The sequence below is a fragment of the Mus musculus genome, chromosome 14 (assembly GCF_000001635.26).
Source record: "Mus musculus strain C57BL/6J chromosome 14, GRCm38.p6 C57BL/6J".
Classification (NCBI taxonomy): Eukaryota; Metazoa; Chordata; class Mammalia; order Rodentia; family Muridae; genus Mus; species Mus musculus.
In genome coordinates this window covers 87,453,161-87,476,710 of record NC_000080.6, presented here as the reverse complement: position 1 = coordinate 87,476,710, position 23,550 = coordinate 87,453,161, and the positions used below count along the sequence as shown (strand labels likewise).

General features: G+C 40.1%; 1 protein-coding gene across 9 annotated transcripts in view; it reads right to left on the bottom strand.

The window, feature by feature from the left end:
* Positions 1 to 23,550, bottom strand: part of Tdrd3 (tudor domain containing 3) — a 129,331-nt gene that overhangs the window by 68,798 nt on the left and 36,983 nt on the right. For 6 of the 9 annotated variants that reach the window (XR_383170.3, XM_011245039.2, NM_172605.3 and 3 more), the window contains exons 2-5: positions 19,593 to 19,677; positions 17,889 to 17,954; positions 4,475 to 4,635; positions 1,871 to 2,012 (exon numbers count right to left, since the gene is read on the bottom strand). Coding sequence is in view for 8 of the 9 variants with exons in the window: in XM_011245039.2 (XP_011243341.1) it covers positions 1,871 to 2,012; positions 4,475 to 4,635; positions 17,889 to 17,954; positions 19,593 to 19,677 (454 nt within the window). In the remaining variant the exon portion in view is untranslated. Of the gene's footprint in view, positions 1 to 1,870; positions 2,013 to 4,474; positions 4,636 to 4,768; positions 17,848 to 17,888; positions 17,955 to 19,592; positions 19,678 to 23,550 lie in introns of those variants that run through there. The other 3 variants (XM_006518911.4, XM_006518909.3, XM_006518912.4) reach the window with 3 other exon arrangements.

Below are 23,550 nucleotides of genomic sequence, written 5' to 3'. Positions count from 1 at the left end.
TCAAATTCAAACCATGAGGTCTGAGCAAACACCTTTCCCTGCTGAGCCTCTGATGAGTATTTAACAGAGGAAAGCTTCCAAACTCTATGAGTTCCGGGTTTTTTTAAGCTTGGCTAATGAGAATCAGAAAAACAACAAAGCACTTCCTCCCATTCTGATGCCCTCCATAGGGCCAAAGGCAGCTCAACAGCATTCCCTCTTACCCTTCCCACTGGCGGTGTTAACATGCATCTGTCAATTATTAAATATACCTTCCGAACTTGAACCTTGTGCTAATTAATATTACAGATGTTATGATGAAAATACAATGTAAAAGAGTCACAAAGTATTCTTAAAAATTCACCACGTACTGTACTGTTTAACATATTCCAGAGCTCCTGCATTCTGTAAACGTGCATACATTTCATGTAAACTACAGAGTGAATAATAAGCCCAATGGCAACTTAACGTCAGCCTGATGAGCAAAGGGGAATGAACTGGGACAGGGATGCCGCATATCTTCACAATCTACATGCACGTTATCAACCTCTTTCCTTTAAAACAGAAGAAGCCAGGCACACACACGTGATTGTCCAGGGCCCTGAGCTCAGTTTCGATTCAGTTACAAGGAAAGGATTATGTAAACAGCTATAAATCAATTCAGTTTGCACTTAAACATCCTTTAAAGGCTAACATAAATTAACATTTCTTGTTAACATGAAAATTTAAAAACAACTCAGACTCCTATTTCTTGCACTGCTGAAGGTACAAAAGCCAGACCTAAGCTCCCTTTACACACAATGAGTGACCTGGCCAGTATATAAACACAACCCAGCCCGACATAGCATAGGATCGCTATTCCTAAGGGAAGAAGTAAATCCAACCTGGGTGTACAATGCAGAAAGCATAGCATAGCATGGAGGATTCAGTAGAGAATAACAACCTCACAACAAGACACTCGCATCACTGTGCCATGGATAATGCACATGGAAACGAGGAGTAGTTCTATTTCACATACACACACACACACACACACAGAGAGAGAGAGAGAGAGAGAGAGAGAGAGAGAGAGAGAGAGAGAGAGAGAGAAAATAGGTACTATGAGAAGATGACCACTGTAGAAGTCAGAACCTTATTAAACGAATAAAACAAAACTACCATAAAATCCAGCAATTCTACAAGTATGCATGCAAAATAACTAAAAGGAGCTACTATTTGTGCACCCACATTCACAGCAGCTTTAGCCATAGTGACCAAAAGATAGGAGCAACACTAATGCCCACTGACAGATGAATAAACAAAATGTAGTGTTCATAAACAATGGAATACTATTGAGCCAATAAAAGGAGGGAAACTCTGACATCCTACAATATAGATATTATCTTACTCAGAATAAGCTGGACACAAAAGAACAAATACTATTATCATAACATGTCTAAGAGATACTCCAATAGTCAAGACCATAGAGACAGAAAGTAGAATGGCGGACAAGAGTGTATGCACGCTTGTCTGTGTGTCTTTGTTGGAAGCTGAGTAAGTTCCTACCTGACTTAATGGTTTTAAGTGGAAAGATTCTTGCTGGGATGTTGGAAAATTATATAAGCACTGATCTGACATTTCTAATATAAAGGATATCTAATATGTCCTTTTCTTAACTAACAAATTTCAAACCTGTCAAGATACTGTAATATTAACATTTAAAACATGAGTAAAATGTAATAAGTACTGAAAACTGTCACTTCCTTTTGAGGAAGAATGGTGTCAGAGCACAGCAGATAGTTTCTCTACTGAGGATCATGTGCTATCTTAGTAACTCTGACACAAAAGACCACTGCTGCCACTTGCTGTGGGAAGAGCGCCTATGTTCTAATAGTTTGTATTGCACACTTACTCTCTGTAAAGCCCACTTGTCAATTAGGTGTTCCACTTCACCACCAAGAACTGTGGTGTTAGAGTCACTTAAGAGCAGGAATCCGTTCTTTATGTCCACAGTGCCAGAGAGCTTCACTTTTGTGCCAGGTGGTGTGTTCAGGCTGATGCAAAAGAAAAACCAAAGGAGTTAGTAATTAGAGCTGCACTGAAACTCCTCCACAACTGAAAAGGAGCCGTATGACTTAGTCACAATATACTAACATCTAAACTAATTCCAAGAGGACTAGCTATGAAGTAAAAGTGCATCACCATAAATGAAGACCAAGCAATCAATCAGTCCATTCATACATACATACATACATACATACATACATACATACATAAGCAAGGTTCAGTTTCCACAAGTTACAACAAATGTGGACAAGAAATAATCTCACTCCACAAAGCTGTGGTTAAAAAAAAAAAGGAAAGACAAGGGAAAACTTTTCTTTTTAAAAATGTATTTTCTGTCTGTGGGTCTTCTGTGTATATGTATGGATGTATGGAGTCAGGACCATGGACCCTGGAGTTACAGATGGTTGTGAGCCGCCATGAGAGTGCTGGGAACTGAAATGTAAGAGCACTTTTCATCACTGAGCCCCCTCCCCAGCCAGTAAAGTACTTCCAACTGTAGCATATGAATACAATGCCCCCCTTTCTTTCCTATAAGGTTTTGCTCTACAGGACAAATATATATCATTATTAAATTAAATTTTAATATAGAAAAATATATTTAACCAGTAATAAACACAGAAATGTATCACCTATATGAGCCATGGTAATCTATAAAAATCCTTTTGTTAGTCATCTAGCCATGTTAGCCATCTGAACACGAGAATTAGTTATTCAATAACTTTAAAAAGACTCTTTCAAATCTATGATCTGGCTGGGGTGTTGGGCCGGATGGTCTGGGACCTCAACCAGTTATTTAAAGGACATGAGAAGAAGCCAAAGGCAGGGTGTGTATTGAAACTGACAAAACGGGGAGAAGGCTGGGGCCATCAAGTTTCTGCCCGTTTACCGCCAAGAGGATGCCTGAGAACCTATACCACGCTTCCTATTAATGACTTACTCTTCTCTCAAAACCCCCAGATTTTAATCCCCAATTTATATTTCTGTGCAGCCTATATAAATTACACAAAGAGTGAAAAAAAATAAAAAATAAAAAGACTCTTTCACACTGACTCAGAAATCATGAGCATTAAGTGTAACGAGACTGATCTACTAAAGGCCAGTGTTAATCAGATGCTTGGTAAACCTTGCATCACAAAATCTTGCACAAAAACCAGAGGAAACTTGGCTAAAGGAAACTCAGGATAAAATTCACCTCATCATGTAGGTCTGTTCTAAAGTAAAAGCACAGATATAAATCCCACTCCATCTCTTCCCACATCCAGCAAGAGGAAAGGCTCTCCAAATAGGACTCCTAAAATAGTCTGCCGTGAAACACTTGGGATGAATTAGAAAATTATTCCACAATGGCTTCATTATTCACATTTCTCAGGCTCATGAAATTCATCACATGCTGATACATGCAACATCAAATCAGTGAGTATTAATACCACAGCCTTTTCAAAGATGGCTACTAAAAATCATTAGGGAAAAGAAGTTAGAATGTGCCTCATTCTCAAACTTCAAAGAAGCCATACACAGTAAGACAGATTAGACATTGTTCTGTGTATCAGGTAGGTCTGATATGTGTATCATTGCATATTATCAGTCCTATCTCAATAAAGCCATTAAAATTGTCCTGAGCCTCACAAGCTTAACATTCCTAGTCATAACTCAAAGCTGATGAAAGGAAGAGTCACAGAGAGCCTTGCCTTGCCTAACCTTGCCTTACAGAGCTCGGGAGTCAAAGGGCAGTTGCTGAGTACAGTGTCCCATCCCCGAGATCAGCAGTAACTATCAGCAACACAATTACACTAACACATCTCTGCTAATTCCAGGCAATCAGCATGGGTAAGGAGTGGTAGTGGATTTAGGAGGAGTTGGGAAGGGGAGAAAATTATCAAAATACATTATATTAAATGCTCAAGGATTTAATAAAAATATCTTCTAAACATTTTTTTAACAAAAAAATTTGTTTAACAAAAAAACATATTCTTAAACAAAATAAGAATTTGGAAGGTTGCGCATTAAATAATTCTTTCTTACAAAATAGGAAGCCACAAACCTCTTTAGCCTTAATTATCTCCTCAGAAAGTATATTAGCCTACAAACTTGACTAGAATCTTAAACAGTGTACTAACACACCACATAAGTACAGCTGCTAATCTGTTGGGGAAAAAAAAACATATTTAAAGATATGCTACTGTTTTCTAAACAGTGAATTTCCAAAGATTTTCTGGAAAAAGAAATCATGCATATATATCTTAAATTTGTTTTATAGTTACGACAGAATGAAGGATAACTACCTTCGTCCCTAACTGTCTGTCAGACAAAACAGACATGAACACCCCAGAATCTGTTATGGAAAAGTACAGCATTCACTTAAGACTCCATTCCTGCTTTTTCAAGTTCTGACAATGAAATCAGGTTTGAAAAGCACCCTCAGGTCCTCTTAACAAGTTATATGAGTCACCTTATTTTTGAAATATAACTGAATTCTACTGCCGTACAACTTGTATGCCCATCCGTCATCTGCACGCGGAGCATCCTTGGCGCAGCTTGCGATTCCTCGTTATCCTTTGGCGCAGCAACATTGCGGACCTTCTGAATTTGTAAGACACATGGACCTTCAAGCTGTCACACACAAGAGAACAAAAGTCATTTGTTAACCGCTGTTCTACTTTCAATGACACAATTTTCCTATCTTTAATTGTTATTTATTATTATTTATAGAGATAGCTTCAATTGAAGTCAAGACTGAACTCACTTTATTAATTCACAGAGGTAAAATTTCCACTTTCAGATAATTCCAATGCACGAAAGCACTAAGAAAGCAGCTCTGGTTTTGAATAAAAGGTCAGAGGTCACACTTTAGTCTTATGTGTCTGAAACAGTCCACATAAACCCTATTCCCTCCCCTTTCACAGGAACAGGAAGAAGTTCAGGAGACAGACTACATGACAATATGTTAAGGACATCAACTTATGGCAGTAATTCAAAGGAATGCTTCCTGTTCAAACAGCAACTTTACAATGCTCCAAAGTGTAAGATGCATAAAGTTCAAGGAGTGTGTTTCACTTATTTCTACACTTCCCTTTGAAAATGATATTAAATCCAATGATATATGACAAGGAGAGAAAAAAAATGTTCTCTCTTGCCAACTTTCAGTCAAAGTACAAAATAAATCAATGGTGTAATTAGCTATAAAGCTAAAAGTTTTATATAATAATATGCTGATAGCAAAACTGGGGAAATACAGTTTAATTTGCTTACATCTAAAAAAACAGATTTAACAGAAATGAACATTTCCACATAACAAAATAGATCTTTAAGTTAGCATCATAGTTTAGGGATTATAAAAGGGCTATTTTAAAATTACAGGTTTTCAAATAAATATTTCTGTACATAAAAAAAATTAAGACACACTTTCAGAAAACAAAGAACAGTTGGCAAACAGTTACACATTATTTCCTCAAGTAAGTAAGTCTCTAAACCAGACACCTACTGCTCAGCACTAACCAATGTCACACGTTCAGTTTTATCTCGTCTAATCATTCATCTAAGCTCCAGCTATGAAAGGAAAATTCTGTTTCTGGGAAAGATGGTAGACTAGAGGCAGCTGCCAAGAGAGCCAGTAAAAGAAGAGTTAAAATAAAGGGAAATAGGAGTTATTACACAAGGGAAGAAATGCCTCAGAAGTCCACCAAGGCAGTGACAGGATCCTGGGAAGGAGGAACGGTAAGGACAGTTACTCAGAGCGCACAGGGAGAGCAGCAGTCTGCACTTCACTGCAGAACAAGGCAACAGAAGCAGCTTACAAAGACAGCTTCCAGTCAGGGAGATGGCTCGGTGGGTAAAGGTGCTTGCTGCCAAGCCTAAAGACCTGAGTTCCACCCTGGGAAACCCCCCACATGGTACAAGAAGAGATCTCCCAAACGTTGTCTTCTGACTTCCACACACATGCCATGGTATACGCACACATACACAATACAAACATACACTATTTTTTTCAAATTATTTTTAATGTTTTTATAAAATATTTAAATTATTTTAAAATTGTTATATACATAATAATAAATGTAAAGAGGTCTGGTCCTCACTGGTAGTATTAGAGATTATAAAGGTCAGTTACTCGATATGATCAAGAAACCAAACCTAAGAATCCATAGATAGAGCTAAGATAAACACTAAAAATATAAAGAATCTATTCCATGAAATTATAAAAGGCATTTCCCTAAAATTTAGGGGAAGAAATAGACATTCAATACAAGAGACATATAGAATTCAAATTATGCATAGACCCATAAACTCTACAATACACTAGAGATAGTCCAATGTTTAATCACAAATTATATTACATAGCCTCAGCAATACAAAACAGCAGTAGGACAATGAAGTGGCACAGATACAGACACACACACCTATGGACTGAACCACAGGACCCAGAGATACGCCCACTCAGTGGCAGATACAGGACCCAGAGATATGCCCACTCAGCGACAGATACAGATACCTACTTATTGCTACAAATTGTTCAAATAAGATACTAGAGAAATGATAAGCTCTAAAACAAAAGTTGATGGAAAAGCTGGTTTTTCACATGTAAAAGAATAAGACTAAATCCATCTCTGAATCCATCTCTCTGTTTAAAAGAAATCAATGGAAATAGATCAAAGACTTTAACATGAAATATAAACTCGGAAACCACTAAAGAAACATAGCTGAAGCAACTTGAAGCGCAGAACTAGACAAGGCTTTTCTGAAGAGAACTCCAATAGCACAGGAAATAATCCCAAGAGCTGACAAGTGTGACCTCCAGGAGCTGCTGTAAAACAAACCAATAATCCCTAGAGTGAAGAGATAACCAACAAAGGGAAACAAGACTGTCACCTGAGTGTCCGACATGTAATTACATACATATGCACACATGTATATAAAATGCCAAAATTAAACACCAAAAAAAAATCATCATAAATAAATGGGCCAATGAACTAAATAGACAGTTCTCAAAGGAAAAATCCAAATGGCCAATCAATACCTGAAAAAATGTTCAACATCATTAGCCATCCAGGAAACAAGGAAACACGAATGGCCAATAAGTATTGTTAAAAGTATTCATTAACTATTTTTTTAAATATTCTGATGGACTTAGTCACCAGGGAAAAGCAACTCATAACTACTTTGAGGTTCATGTCAAGAATCTCAAGGTTTTTATTTATTATCAAGAAATCAAATACAGCACATGCAGGTGAGGATAGAGGAGAAAGAAACGCACTCAGCACTGGTGGGAATGTAAGCTGTGCAACCACTGTGGAAATCAGTATGGAGGTTCCTCAAACACCTGAAAATAGATCCACCTAGCAGGGGACACTGCCACTGCACTCCGAATATACCCTAAGTCAGCACAGCACAGGCGGCTTGCATAAGCGGGTGAACAGCTGCAGTATTTACCACAGGTAGAACATTCAACCAGCCTACTTATCCATCAACACTGAACAGATAAAGAAAATGCAGAACAACACATCACAATGGGATTGTATGCAGCTGTAAAGGAAGTGCAATCATGGTGTTCACAGAAAAACTGATGCAACTGGACATCATTATGTTCAACAAAGCAAGCCAGGCTCTCAAAGAAAGACACAACATTTTCTCTCAAATACAGAACCTAAATGTAAAACTACACCTGTGTAAGATTGTGTCTATTTACATGTTTGGCTGGAGGTCATGGGACTAGCCATCTTGGGCTAATCCATAAGAATTTACTCTGTCTGTTTCTTCCAAATTCTAGGCTCAGTGGTTGCATGCTGTCGCTTAGCACAGACTGACTACACTACAGAGTGTGGTGAATTGTCCACACTGAGGCTCTTTCTCTCTCTCTTCAGATGGGCAGTTTGCAGCATTTGATTGGTTCCATCACATCATACCCTATAAAGATGTCAACTGTCAGTGAGCTTATGTGCAGCTTCAGTAAAAATTCTCGCACACTTTAAGAGATTTAGTAATTTGATTCTAAAATTTATTGGGAGAAAAATAATAACCTAAGGAAGAACATATTTTACAACCACAATTTCAAGAAAAAATTGGTAATTTCAAGTGTCATAAAGGTACCTTTCAAATAGATCCTGTATACTCTACTGAACGCAATATAAATGATGCAACTCTTTGTAATGTAATTTGGCATCATCTTATGAAAGGAAAGTGTTAGCCCTACCATGCACTAACTCAGTCCCTGAGTTCATCTCTTACTGTGTGCTGCTTCTTAGAAGTAGTGTATATTTTCAAAACTAGTATAAATAATAAAGTAGCCATCCAAGGAATTGATACATATTTACTAAATTGCATACACAAACCAAAATGTACTTAAAGTCAATGAACAAACTCAGAATTCATGCAATTGTTTCTTAGTGTAGGAAGGGGTGGGGACAGAACACCCGAGCAGAGCCATTCAGATATTCTAGTGTTTACCTCAGAAGAAGCTTCAGGGGGACCCACTTTAATACTAAACCTCAAAGATCCCTAAATGTACACACATCAATATTTTAAATCATTTATGCTTTAAGATTAATATTCTGTTCAGTGAAATTTCTTAATTGAAAAGCTAAATCTATAAACTACACAGAACGAATACACTCAAAGCCATCTCACAGAGCAAGTTTGATGCCATAAGTGTTAGTAAAATCATTTCTAAGAGGGACAATAATGGAAAAGCTACCCTTAAAACTATTTGGCAATTTCCCTTGCCAATATCAACAACCAATTAGATCTAGCTACAGCCTGAACCAAGAAGAGATGTGCAGCCGCCAAGACCATGAGCGTCTGAGCACACTGGTCCAGCGCACAGCAAGTACCTTGTTCTGGGCTTTGTGCGCATCACCTCACTGCTCTGAACACAGCCTCGTTCTGCCGCAGCTGCTCCAGCAGAAATCCAATCTTCCTGCTCCCCCCTCCGTGACTCTTCTCTGCACTAACCAGGCTGAGACGATGGCGGCATGCTGCAGCTGCACACCGAGGAAACGCTAGGACGCTTGTCTGCTTTCTCACCCTCTCCAAGTATCTTAGAATAAAAAGTCCCCAAACTCAGAGAGTTTAGGTTCCAGTGCTCACAGACAACAGCCACATGTACCTTCCATGCACAATTATCAGTCAAAAAGTTTGATTAGGCTCAATTTCTCATAATTCATATTATAAAACAGCATATTCTATTTTAAAATAAAAATAATATTGAATATGAGATGTATATTGTTTTATGTATATCTACTAAATATATACACATATACTATATACACATGTGTAATATACATATATATTTTAATACCTTGCCACAGAAAGATGTGTATACAGAGTATGTGTACTGTAAGGTTTTTTCCCCAAGGATTTACTTTTATTTATGTGTACATGTTTTGTCTACATGCAACTTCACACATATCCAGGTGCTCAGAGGCCAACAGAGGGTATCATATCAGGGAGCTGAAGGTAGCGGTGGCTGTCAGTCACCTCACATGGGTGCTGGGAACCAAACTCCAGTCCTCTGCAAAAGCAGCATTAACTGTTGAGCCATCGCTCCAGCCATGCAAATGTTCTCTAAGTCCAATCACAACTCATCCCATAGTTTGAAAGCCAACAGTCTAGAGAGAAAAGCTACGACTATGAATAGCCCTCCCTTTTATATGGACATCTGACATAAAATCTCACTTACAAGTTCTTTGTCTCTTTCTCTCTGCACAAATGTACACTCGAAACTGCTCCAGGGCCACTGAAATGGCTAGGTGAGTAAGGCACTCGCCATGAAGCATGAAGTCCTAAGGCCCACACGGTAAGAGGAAAGAACCAACTCGTAAAAGCTGTCCTCTGACCTAACTACACACACACACACACACACACACACACACACACACACACACACACACGTGCACGCGCATTAAGTAAATAAGTGAATAAATAGAGTAATTTTTTACCTACTTGAATAAAAAAATATTTCTGGAAGTTAGGAAGATGGCTCAGTTGTTAAGAGCTCTGACTGCTCTTTTGGGGGACCTAGTTGAATTTCTAGCACCCACACCCACATAGGGGCTAACAACCATCTGTAACCTCCATTTCAGAAGAGCTACCCCTCTCTTCTGCCCTCTATTGGCCCCAGGTACACATGGGGTACACACACATCCATGCAGGCAAAACACCCACACATATGAAACAAATAATCAGATAACTACCACTTGACAGATAACACATCTGTAAGCCTAGCACCTGCGAGGCTAAGGCCCAGAGGATCAACCAAGATGAGGCACCCTTGGCCGCACAGCCAGTTTCAAGCTGTTCTCGTATATATGGCAAACCTCTCTCAAACAACAGTAAGAATAAAATAAACAAGAATGATTTTCTAATGCTATACTATAATTAACATGCAAAAATTGTACCAGGAGCCAAGGCAGGCGCTTTATAGACATTGTTGAATTCACCTGTGGAATTACACAGCCCATTAAGATTGCTCTCTATCTTCATGTAAATATACATGACAGCAAGCCAGGCGGTGGTGGTGCACGCCTTTAATCCTGGCACTTGGGAGGCAGAGGCAGGTGGATTTCTGAGTTCAAGGCCAGCCTGGTCTACAAAGTGAGTTCCAGGACAGCCAGGGCTACACAGAGAAACCCTGTCTCAAAAAACCAAAAAACAAAAAAAAAAAACCTGACAGCCCAGGGAAAGAAATAGTTTGCCAGAGGTCATCAGCAACTGTGACACAGAAATAGATGCAATCGTGGAGCTGCCTCCCTCAAGCACGCTGACCTTCTACTGCAACTTCTACAGCTAACACTGAAAGCAGAAGTGACATCCAGAGCAATGAGAATATCATTCTTTGAGGCCTAACTGGAAATGAGGAGAGAGGCTGCACTTGAGTTGGAAACTGCAGACAATGTGGCAGGTTGCCGACAGCTGAAGGACATTGGGTGCTGCAGCTACAAAGGCTGAGCTCACCGTGGTAGTTTCTGTTAGTGGGGCTCCACAGACTGTATGTACCAATAATAAAGACCAATCATTTAACGTTAGTCACCGGAGATCCTCAAAGCCTCAAAAAGAGAACAAAAGAAGGTTTTGCTGAAAACAGCTCTAAACAAGACTTGATGTTCCAAAGATGGAGAAGCAGAGGCCAAGAATGTCTGATTCTCAAGTGATACAGAAAGAGCAGGCACACAGAGCATACAGAAAGTGACCATACAGAATACACGGACAGACAGACAAGACTGCTTACGTGAAGACAATAACGATGGTAATGTATTAATACAAAGAAAAGTATAATGTGGTAGTATATTTACTAAGTGACTATAAAGTGTTTGCCCTTTAGAAATGTTAAAGCCTTCAAAAACCTATCTTGAGGCCAGGCAGGATGGTGCACGACTTTAATCCCAGTACTGGGGAGGCAGAGGCAGGTGAATCTCTGAGTCAGGAATACACAGAGAAACCCTGTCTCCAAAACTTAAAAACAAACAAACAAAAAATATCTTGAATAATCTCCCAACCTTGAAATTCCCGAACAACAAAAGCAACAGTTGCAACCAAATGGCCCTCACTGCTTTGAGTAGTTTCAGCAATGGACCCAGGACAGGACGGGAGCAGGTGAAGATTGCACGCAGAGGCCCCACTTCCCACTCTGACCTTTATTGCTCCTGACAGAACTTACTTTTATTTATTTATTTATTTATTTTTGCCTATTCACTTGACATCCTGCTCACTGCTCTCCTCCTGGTCACCCTTCCCACAAGCCTTCCCCAACCCTCCTCCCCTTCTCCTTTGAGCAGGTGAGACCCTGGGTATCCCACCCTGGCACTTCCTCTCCCACTGAGCCCAGACAGGGCAGCCTAGCTAGTGGAAGAACACATCCCACTACAGACAAAGCTTTGGGCCAGCCCCCTTGGGCTGCAGAACTTATTTTTTTAAGTGCCATTGTTGTTATTGTTGTTTTAGTTTGCAGAATGTATCTGACTACACTTAGAAGGACTGCATTACTAAACCCTAGTAAATAAAACACAAATTCCTAATTTTATTCTTTTTTTCTAAAAAATATAAGAACAAGCTTAATTTTAATAACTCACTCACTAAATGGAACACTAATAAGCTGATATTTACAACAGACTACATTAACCAAGAAGAAAGAAAAGAGCTTTCCATTAAAACCTGAACCTTTTACCTGTTCTGTTCTGTTCTGTTTTTTCTTAAAACTATTCACTGTCTAAACTTGAGAAAGAGGACAGTTCCTTCTGAAATTTAAGGCTAGGCCGCCATCTTGTGGCTCACCGTGGTATTGCTGAAGCTCTGACCAGTCACTTCAGCTTGCAAAAATGAAGCATTAAATCAGCTTCACATTTTAAAAAGTCGTATGCAACTGTCAGGATGAGGACTTACAATTTAAAAAGAAATAACTCTGGAACGTGCGTGCTGTGTATCAATTTCTTTCAGGTTGAAACCTTGCCTCCTGGAGGGCGGCTCAGGAGACTGCGGGTAGACCAAGCCCTGCAGAGCTGAGAGAGCTTAATGAGGCCCTCCCTAAGCTGAGGGGACAGGAAACTGCCTGGGAGAGGCTGCTCAGAGTCCTCACTTCTCTGAATGACAATGAGTCCAGGCGCTTGGAGAAGATTCTCCAACCTGCCGAGCCACCTGCAGGGCATTCAGACAGCATGCTCACCGGCCCAGGGTGACACTTCCGTGAAGCCATTGCCTTTGAGCCAACACTTGCTCCATAGGCAACTGGCTCAGATAGTTCTGCAAGGAACCACAACAAACTCCTTGGTTTACCTAACTGGACATTATTGCTCAGTAATTGTTACTTGATTGGTTGGTGGTTTATAGGGAACCAGAAACAACCAAATGAGACATTGGTATCCCTCTCTCAGGACAGTCTCCCTAAGCTATCTGACACTTCCTGTTAGGCTTCTTCCACAATGTGCAAAACCCTCCAGTAACTGCACTGAACACAAAGCATTCAAACTACACTATCTCTTATAATTACCAAGCCTACTTTGTTTTAAACATCTATGAAAATAACAAAAAATTAAAATTGAACAGAGAAAAATATTAACTATACTGCACTTACATTATGACTACTTCCCATGGTCTCCAGCTTGTGTACTACCAGCTGTCCCAAGACTTCAGAACATCCTGTCCTTAAAAACCTAAGAGATTTCATGAGATATAACACACACACACACACACACACACACACACACACACACACACACACACACGTGTCTCTGTCTCTGTCAGTTTGCCTCACTGCCTGCCTGCCTGCCTACCTCTCTGGGTCTCTCTCACACACAACACACACAACACAACACAACATACACCACACACACACACATTCACTCACTCAGTCTCCAACATTTAGGGCCTGGTTGGGGGGGACCTATGGAACATGTAGCCTGGAGTGCCTATGGGGAGCCTATGGAACATGTAGCCTGGAGTGCCTATGGGGAGCCTATGGAACATGTAGCCTGCAGTGCCTATGGGGAGCCTATGGAACATGTAGCCTGGAGTGCCTATGGGGAGCCTATGGAACACATAGCCTGCAGTGCCTATGGGGAGCCTATGGAACATGTAGCCTGCAGTGCCTATGGGGAGCCTATGGAACATGTAGCCTGGAGTGCCTATGGGGAGCCTATGGAACATGTAGCCTGGAGTGCCTATGGGGAGCCTATGGAACATGTAGCCTGCAGTGCCTATGGGGAGCCTATGGAACATGTAGCCTGCAGTGCCTATGGGGAGCCTATGGAACATGTAGCCTGGAGTGCCTATGGGGAGCCTATGGAACATGTAGCCTGCAGTGCCTATGGGGAGCCTATGGAACATGTAGCCTGCAGTGCCTATGGGGAGCCTATGGAACACATAGCCTGGAGTGGGAAACCTGGAAGAAAACCTCTGTCTACCTTTTCAACCACTTTCCAAGTCTCTACTTGAAATCTATGAAACTATGGTCAAACACATGGTACATAAAAACTTCAAAATAATGCCACAGATGGAATGAGAAGGGGAAAGCGTTAATATTCTGCCTGGAGTCCACCCCCACGGTTACCTGGCAACAGCCAGGTAGGCCTGACCTACTATACAAGGGGTTGCTTGCCCGTCCTCTTACTCTCTTGCCTCTTGCCCTCTTGCTCCCCTCTCTCTCTGCACTCCCCTGCTCCCTCTCTCTACATGGCCATGGCCAGCCTCTACTTCTCTCCTCTCCCCTCTCTGCCTCTCTCTGCCTCTACTACTCTTCCCCTCCCCATGGCATAAATAAACTCTATTCTATACTACACCATCATGAGGCTGGTCCTCAGAGGGAAGGAATCCTTACTTAGCAGGGGCCTGCCAAGGCACCATTCCCCCACACCTCACCACACGCCCATAGAACATGTCTTAATATTTATCTTTTTACAATCACAACAGAAAGCCCTCAGGGAAAATATCATAATTACTAATAAAGTAATTTTACCTTTTGCAATTCTATATTCTCTCAAAATAATTAATGATAATAGCAATGACTAAGACTTCAGCTGCAAAATCCAAATGAAGTATTTTTCTGAAGGCCAAGACATCTTGAAATGAGATTAAATACATAGTAGACTACAGACCGGATCAAAAATCTACTAGCTTTCCATTCTCTTTCTAATCTGAAATTACCAAATCATGAAAATAGTGTTATCTTAGTCTTACTAATCGTAACAGCAACAACACAAGCGTTGGCCTTTTGGGAGATGAAATGTAGCCTCCTCCCATCCACCTCTGAAGAGAGTGGCTGATCTCTCTGGAAACGCTCCAGAACACTGTGAAGTATCTGAGGCCCAGAAAGGAGCTGCGGAAGACACTTTCGGGAGGCTTTTTCAAAATAAATCCCACACAACAAACGGAGGAAATTCCTACAAGATGCCGGTTCCCTCTTCTCCTTGCTTCTAACTACTTGGGAAATGTTCCCAGTCCTCAAGCATCTGTCTTCGTCTCCTCTGCGATGGGAGTGTCACAGACAGACTGGGACTCGGCAGAATTAGTCACACCAGGGCTAAGGCCATCGCTGGTCCTACCACAAACACCAGTCTGGCTCCAGGACGGTCAGGACTAAATGCAGACAATGAAGATCGGTCCCTGTGCTTGAGTCCTTCCCTGAATTCTTCTGGAGAGCTCAGTAACGAGCAACCCAGCCGAGGTCATTAATTAACATTTGGGCGCTTTTAGATGTCAGAGAAAAACAAACCATTCTGAACATAACAAAGTCACCATGTGGACTACACGCCATTGAACATTTCAAGTTCAGGATCATTTAATATTTCAATGGCATAAAGGAATAATACTTTAATAATATAGATATTAACCTCTAGAAAGATTAAGTAACTTGTCAAGAATCACTAAATTTAACAATTAGAGACACCTCTGGATGAGGCAATGGCTGTACTTGTGTCTTCCTGGTTTGTTATTGGTCCCATCATATTCTCCACACCTGATCTGACTCATGGCTTCCCCGCCTCTTTTTTTTTTTTTTTTTTTTTTTTTGGTTTTACGAGACAGGGTTTCTCTGTGTAGCCCTGGCTGTCCTGGAACTCACTCTGTAGACCAGGCTGGCCTCAAACTCAAAGATCTACCTGCCTCTGCCTCCCGAGTGCTGGGATTAAAGGCGTACGCCACCATGCCCAGCTCCCCCCTCTAAAGACGTATACTGTAAACATCCTTTTGACGTTTTGACATTGGCTGAAATATTGTAAAGTTGCTTCCCACATCTGCTCTGTTTGAGAGTTAACGTAATCTAGCTTGCTCTCTTTCCCTCTCAGCTTCTCCCTTACCAATCTTTCTTCCTTTCTTAATATAAAAGGTAAACTAAAGAGTATTATTCCATACTAAAATCCAGCAACTACGCTTCATGTCAGAAGCTGCTAGTGAAAGAAAAATATAATCAATAACAGAACATAAAAAGAACGATCTAGCAATTTCTATTCATTCTATATATAAATTAACATCATATTTAAGTATGCTTTACATAATAATTTACACTGCAAAGTAAACAGCTAATGTTTAATTTAAAAAACATACTTACTAATATAGCCCTATAGCTTATTTACAGATTAAGATAAAGCTTATTTTAAACTAGAACTGTAACATATGTAATTTAGTGTTAGACTATATCCTTATAACAAACAGATACTATTACCATGATGAAATGCTAGGCAGTAAATCTTTGTAATAAAGTTACAAAGTATAGTGAGTGGCATTAATCTTCAGTGTGCACTAGAAGTTTATCTCTTGAATATTTAGCCTAAATACAGCTGCATTTAAATAGAGTATGTAGAGTTCTAATGGCCAACAAAATGAGTACAATCTATGTATCAGCTTTTAAATTTTCTATTAAACCTGTTTTCAAAACCTTTTCATTCCTGCTGTGAGTGGAATTGTATTTGGTCTCAGCAGCAGCTAGTCAAAGGGAAAATATAATCAATGAGGAAGAACAGAAAAAGAAATACCTAGAAATTCCTATTTCATATAAAAGGGAATCTTTAATCTATTCATTCTATGTATAAATTAGCATCACATTTAAGCATGTTTTAAGTGATAATATGTATCACAGAATATTCTACATTATAAAGTTTTGTTTATTGTTATCAACTGCCTTCAAAAGAAACCTTTAAAAAATACTGCACACAACTTTAGAAGCAAAACTGTGCTCAGAAAGTGACCAAGACAAAGAAGGTCTCCATCTGCTGGTGAGCTCAAGGCAGCAGCAAGGTGAGCTCTGAGTCTATGGACACAGAGACAACAGGCAGACAGTAAACACTGCTACAGTGAGCTCTCATTGTCTTAACTCAACTAGATAGAGATGGCATGGACTATGGTGTGATTACTGTCCACCACAGCCATCCACAGCGGCCACCCAACCTGCAGTTAGAATGTGGGGGTTTTCCTAAGGATGCTCCCACCCAAGGCCAACATCTCCTAATAAGGATTAAAATGCAAATTATCAGGTTTCATCTTCATGCTACGGACTGGAAACTCAAGCAGGGGTAGGGATAGTTCAGAGACCAAGTCAAATTCAGCAGAAAACTACATCTGAGAACAAATATTTCTGTAACAAAAAGTCAAAAAAGAAAACAAATTGGAGAGAACTTTGTAAAAACACACTAATAATCAGAAAAGAATACTTGAAATTAACAATAAACAAAAGATCCAAGGTAAATGGGGAAAGAATCTGTGGTAGTGACGAGTGTACAAAGAATGATGGTGAGGAGAGTGACCCCTGCTCTCCACTCCCTCTGGGGAACGTAAACATGACACTGAGACTATAACACAGCCAAGAAACTCGACTAACATCGATATAGGACCAACAGCATAGCTTAAATTCTTTACTAAAATATTATACATTTATTTTCAAATTAAAAAATAACTCAACAGAAATGTGCAGGAAATTTCATCCCTCACTGATTATTTTTAAAAGGTATTCCTGCATTTAAAACTGAGGCCCCTGAGAAAATCCATATGAACACCTGTCTATAAGCACACAATGAAACAGACCCAAACATACATCTTTTCCAAACGAATAACCTCACAGCCATATGCTTTTATACTCATAAAGGACTGAGCAAGCTTAGGAGCAGTTTACAAAGGAACCTACAACACAAACAGAAAAGAGGACTTGTCGGGCACGTTGGTAATGCGACAAGAGTCACATGCCAAGCTAATACACCATATTCATAATTTCTAAATGGAGTTTTTAACATTTAAAATTCACCAGAATTTTACTTTTAATAACGTTCAACAACAGCAGGGAAGGGAAACAGCAGCCTAAGTGTGAGGCCGTGCAGCCTGTCTGTCAGGTCAGAGTGCACACCCCAATGTGTAATGGCCGCCAGCGGAGCGAGAGGCAGCCTCCTCTTTACCTTCTCTACCTTTCCACCGTTGATGTCACTGGGAAGGAACTTCTTGCCAATTGTTCTCAAATCTGTCTAAAATAAATATTTTATCATTAAAATAGAATTATAGAAAATTAAAACTAAATTCAGGCTTAGGATCAAAAGAAATTACTTCAGGTTTGTGGAACAAAAACTAAGCAAACATCTTTAACTAGTAATAAACTATAGTTGCTATTTTCAAATAATGTACTGGCATCTGTGCATTGCTCCAGGAAACAAACAGTGAGAGGCCGAAGCAGCACATTTCTTTGTTACTCTTCTACCTTAGTCATTCTTCTCCACTGAAATCCCCAACAGTACATCACTATGTCCTACTGAAAGCTAATGCCGTATCCAAATATCAAATGATAGCTCTGGACTACAATAAAGCTGTGTATGTTTTAATAACCAAATCCCATATATTCTTAACATCCAGAGCCATGAAAACCTATCACTGCACCAGCCTAACACCCCTAGTGCAGCAAGCAAAGGCAGTGACAGGGAAGGGAGCCGCTGGGCAGTGGAGCGGCAGCGCCTGCCCTAAGGCTCTCTGTCTCCCTGCTTGCTATGTAACCTACAGCGGTGAGGGCAAACGGTGAGGAAACGGTAGGTAGGTATGTGTAATTCAGCACACCATCACACACAGAAACTAAAGCATAGCGGCTGCTCACAGAGGTGACAGGAGCATCCTGACCTGTGACAAGTCCATATACAACGTGGGGCTCTTCAGGACTATGGGAGGGGCTGTCTTCAAAATGAAAACCTAAGATTATGTGGAAGGTCATTCTATGGAATATGGATCTCAAGAGAGATAATAAGACTGTCTTTTATACTTACTAAGCACTGAATAGTGTGCAACAAATTAAGACTGCACTTAATTGTTTCTGAATAATTCAAATATTTGAACCTAAATTGCATGGAAGATTTTAATGCTATTTCTTAATATTTATATTTTCCTACTTACAAATGAAAACAATAATACTTGTCTTTTTCAACACAAAAATCTGAGCATAAAGAAAACATCTAACCCTGAGATACAGAGGGTGGGCAGAGGCTCAGTGGTCACCAGCACTTGTTGCTCTTGCAGAGGACTTGGCTTTGGTTACCAGCACCCATATGGCGGGTCACAAGCATCTGCGCTGCAGCAACCTCAACTGACTTCCCAGGCCGCCAGGTACTCATTTATACAGGCAAGCCAACCACGAGTACACAGAAGGAAAGGAAATGATGTTTTCAAATAAATTAAGGCTACAGCTAATCTAACGCAAACCAAATGGAAAACTGTTTTAAAGAATTGTCAGTTCTTACTATTATGAAGCTACTCAAAGTATGGATTCTACAAAAAGTTGGAAAGTGGACTTTTTCCTTTTCATTGCATTGTATATGATATTTACAACTAGCTAATATTAGGTCACTAAACTTAACAAGTATCTCTGTAACTTTTTTTTTCCATTTTTATTAGGTATTTAGCTCATTTACATTTCCAATGCTATACCAAAAGTCCCCCATACCCAGCCACCCCCACTCCCCTACCCACCCACTCCCCCTTTGTATCTCTGTAACTTAAGAGACAAAAATTAAAGATCTCCTCTAAGTCATTTACTTATCATAAAACACAGTTTATGATGAATTTTTCATTGGTATAGCTTAAATTTTAAAAATGTCTAAATAAAGTTAATAAACGTAACCTACATTGAGAGCAATCAGGATGATGTCATTTATGCTGCCTTTCCCAGGAGAGCTTGTGCAGGCTTCAACGCCTTCATCTGAAAGGTACCTGTTAAATAAAATAAACAGCATAATAGTACCTACATTTAATAGTAAGCAAAATTTTATAATATCCAGTTTTATTTTCTATTTAATACTAAGAGCAAAACATCCTAGTCTATATGCTATCCTAAGAATACATACATATTTTTCTATACCCTTAATGGGATAATATATAAAAATAAAATTATCCATATGATTTGTGGGAAAAGCCACTGAGTTCTAAGTCTGCCTGTGATGCGCTATCTTAGTTTCAGTAGAAATGACACGTTATATAAGTTTAATCTGCTTACAAAATTTCCAAAATGATTTTTAAAAAATGAACAAAAGCTTCCTTGGAATTGTCTTCCCCAGGGAAGAGCACAGTAATTGATCATCCAGTAATTGATCATCCAGTAATTGATCATCCAGTAATTGATCATCCAGTAATTGATCATACCAGTACCAAATACCAGTCAGTCAGTCCTGAAAACATGCATACAAGTAACGTTATGCAGGCTGAGCAGTTTATTTATGCATTTAAGAATACATACGCATATACACATATGTATGTAACAATAATTAATGAAAATAAAGACCATTTATTTGCAAGAGAGCAAGGAGGGGTGTATGGGAAGGATTAGAGGGAGGAGAGAGGGAATGAGACCATTATACTTTAATCTCAAAAAGAAAACATGCATTGGTTTTAAATGCTGCCTGAGTTAGCAAGAAGGCTCAGTTAGACAATGCACTTACAGAGTGTCCAGATAACTCTAGTTTGATCCCTGTCACCTATGAGGTTTAAGAAGAGAGCCAGCTCCCACAAGCTGTCCTGACTACCATGCTTGCACTATCGTACAAGAGTACACACACACACACAAAATAATAAAATTATTGGTGTCACTTAATTACCATTCAAAAGCATTTCATTCAACTTCAAAAACAACCATTTCAAATCAGCAGTCAGCTCCAACTAGATGGAAAATTGCAGAGCAGCAGAGCTGAAGGTCACTACCAACACCTTCACCTCAGGTTAAGAGACAGACACACCCAAACCCTGAAAACATCTGGAAGGCAGAAAGCCAGGGTAAAAGACAGGCTATTGTTTCAACCTTACTTGCTACATCCAGATGTCAGGGCTCAGGAACACCCACTATAACCAGGATGGCCAAAACAAAGCCAGCTTGCCCTGATCTATCTCTGAGTCTGGGACAATCCATAGGCCTCCTGGCCAGCAGCCCTGCACACTGCACAAGGCCCTACCACCAGGCAGCCATGACCCAGCTTCAGCATGGGGACCAGGGAGGCAGTTACTGTCTCATCTCATTTCCGGCCCTTGTGCTTTTATTAAGCCAAACAAAGCAGGCTTCGGCTCACACGGGCACATGCACTCCGATACGTAGGAGCTTGTTGGGTCATCCACAGAGCAGCACATGCTCACTCGTGCAGAGATGCGGTGTGACACTGTGGCTATTTCTCTAATAGTGAACAGTCACAGCTAACCGTTTCAGGTGAAAGTAGAAGGGGTCTTTTATGCCATTTCATACAGCACGGGAAAGGGAAGAACACAATCAGACCCGCAACTAATGTCCTTACCAGCGGCTGTCAGCTGAAGGTGTCAATCACTTATGCTCCTGTTTTGTCAAGAGTTCACTAATCATATATATATATATATATATATATATACACACACACACTTTATATAGATATTCACATATATAAACATATATATTGAATTGAATTGAATAGGTATATATGAATAGGTATATATGCGTGTTTATGTACATATACATGTATATCTCCACTCACTGAGATGATCAATGTCCACTTATGTGTGAACTGAAACTCAAACTTCGAAAATAACAGGACAGAGTCTATTAGTACATACAGACAGCACGTAGTCTATTAGTACATACAGACAGCACGTAGTCTATTAGTACATACAGACAGCACGTAGTCTATTAGTACATACAGACAGCACGTCGGCTTTAAAATGTCAATGAGAAAACCATCCTCTGAATTAACAGGGGCTCTATCAACCTAGACACAGGAGCCATGTGACAATGAAGCAATAGCCTTGTCTCTGAATTAAATGTCTTCGTGGGACTTTTACTGCAGCTTTGTGTTTTGGTTTCTTGAGGGATGGGGGAAGACGGTTGGCAGGGGTGTGTCTCTGAACTATATTTTTTATTTGCTGCCACACTGAGTCACTAGCTCCTATATGATATGTAGACATCAGATTGAAAATTTAATATGTAATTCCTGATGGAACATGAAGATAAAGTAACTAAATTCCAATAACTCAAGCTACTGTGGGCACAGCAAACATATGAAATGTAAAAAAAAAAAAAAAATCACTTATGCTCACACTAGAACCACTCAATACATGGAGACTGCAGAGAGCAAGTTTCCACCTTCCCTCCACTGCAGACAGCGCGGCCTTGACAATATGGTCTCCAATAAACCTTTGTTCTGCCCACGGAACAGTCTACTTTACAGGCTTTACTGTGTCTTGCTTAAAAACATCTTAAAAATTCAAACAATATACAAATAAAAACAAAACAAACATATAAAAAGGCAGGCCCATAAGAATAACAGATTATTCAACCAAAACTTTTAAGACCAGAAGGGCATTGAAGGATTCCCTATTGCCAAACCATATTACTGTTATCAGCAAAATTATGTGACATAACTGAAAAGAAAATACTTTGCATGATAAAAATTGACTAAGGGTTTCTATGACCACTTAGCAAGCGCTACAGAAGATACTCTGTGGTGGTTTGAACTAAGAATGACCCCCACAGGCTCATCAGGGAGTGGCACTACTTGAGAAGGCTGAAGAGGTGTGGCCTGATTGGAGGAAGTGTCACTGGGGGCTTAGAAACCACAAGCCAGGCAGACCCGGCATCACTCTCTATTCCTGATGCATGCGAACAGAACGGAGAACTCTCAGCTCCTTCTCCAGCACAGTGTCTGTCTGTGTGATAGCAGGTTCCCTGTCACGATGATAACGGACTAAACCTCTCATCCTCTGAAACAAGCCCCAATTAAATGCTTTCTTTCAGAACAGTTGCCATGGTCACGGTGTCTCTTCACAGCAACAGCAGTGTGATCAAGATAGAGTTGAAAGAATCGTTTGGCAAATCCATCCATAAGTACACAAGAAAGAACAAGCCACACTAGAACAATTGAGCTGTGTAGATGTCCAGTACCTGATGACCATACAATGGAATTGTGGTACCTCTACATAATGGAACTTCATTCATGTCTAAAGAAAGTGAAATGACAAGGAAAATGGACGGGACAGGAATTAGTATACAAAGTGAGGTAACCTAAAAACACTTGCTCTGTCTTATACACGGATCTTCAAGATTTTCAATTTGTGTGCTGAATTTGGAGTGTTCATAGAGGCCTGAAAAGTAGACGGTCCATGATAGCGGGAAGGGTGCAAGGACTTAAGGTGGCTGAACAAAGCAGAACACATGACAAAAGTAGACAGGGAAGTCTGTGGGTTAGAGGGTCAAGTGCAGACGGGGAGGTGAGAGACAGGCAGGAGGGCGGATACATGAGCACGCTCACATGAGCGCTCTCTCTCTCTCTCTCTCTCTCTCTCTCTCAGTCACACACACACACACACACACACACACACACCAGAGGGGGATGAGTGTGTGTAATTGAACGAAATGTACATAAAAGTGAATGAAAAGACTTAACAACAACAAAAGGATGAGCACAGGTATCCTGCATGGATGAGAATTTTTCTTCCCAAGGGAAGCATTGGTTATAAGATAAAAATCTCAGAGCAAGGGAGGTCCCAGCAACCTCACAACAACACAGTTGCTGCTTTTAGTTGCCTATTATACCGAGATAAGAGCTTTTCCTAAGGACATAATACACTTCAGTT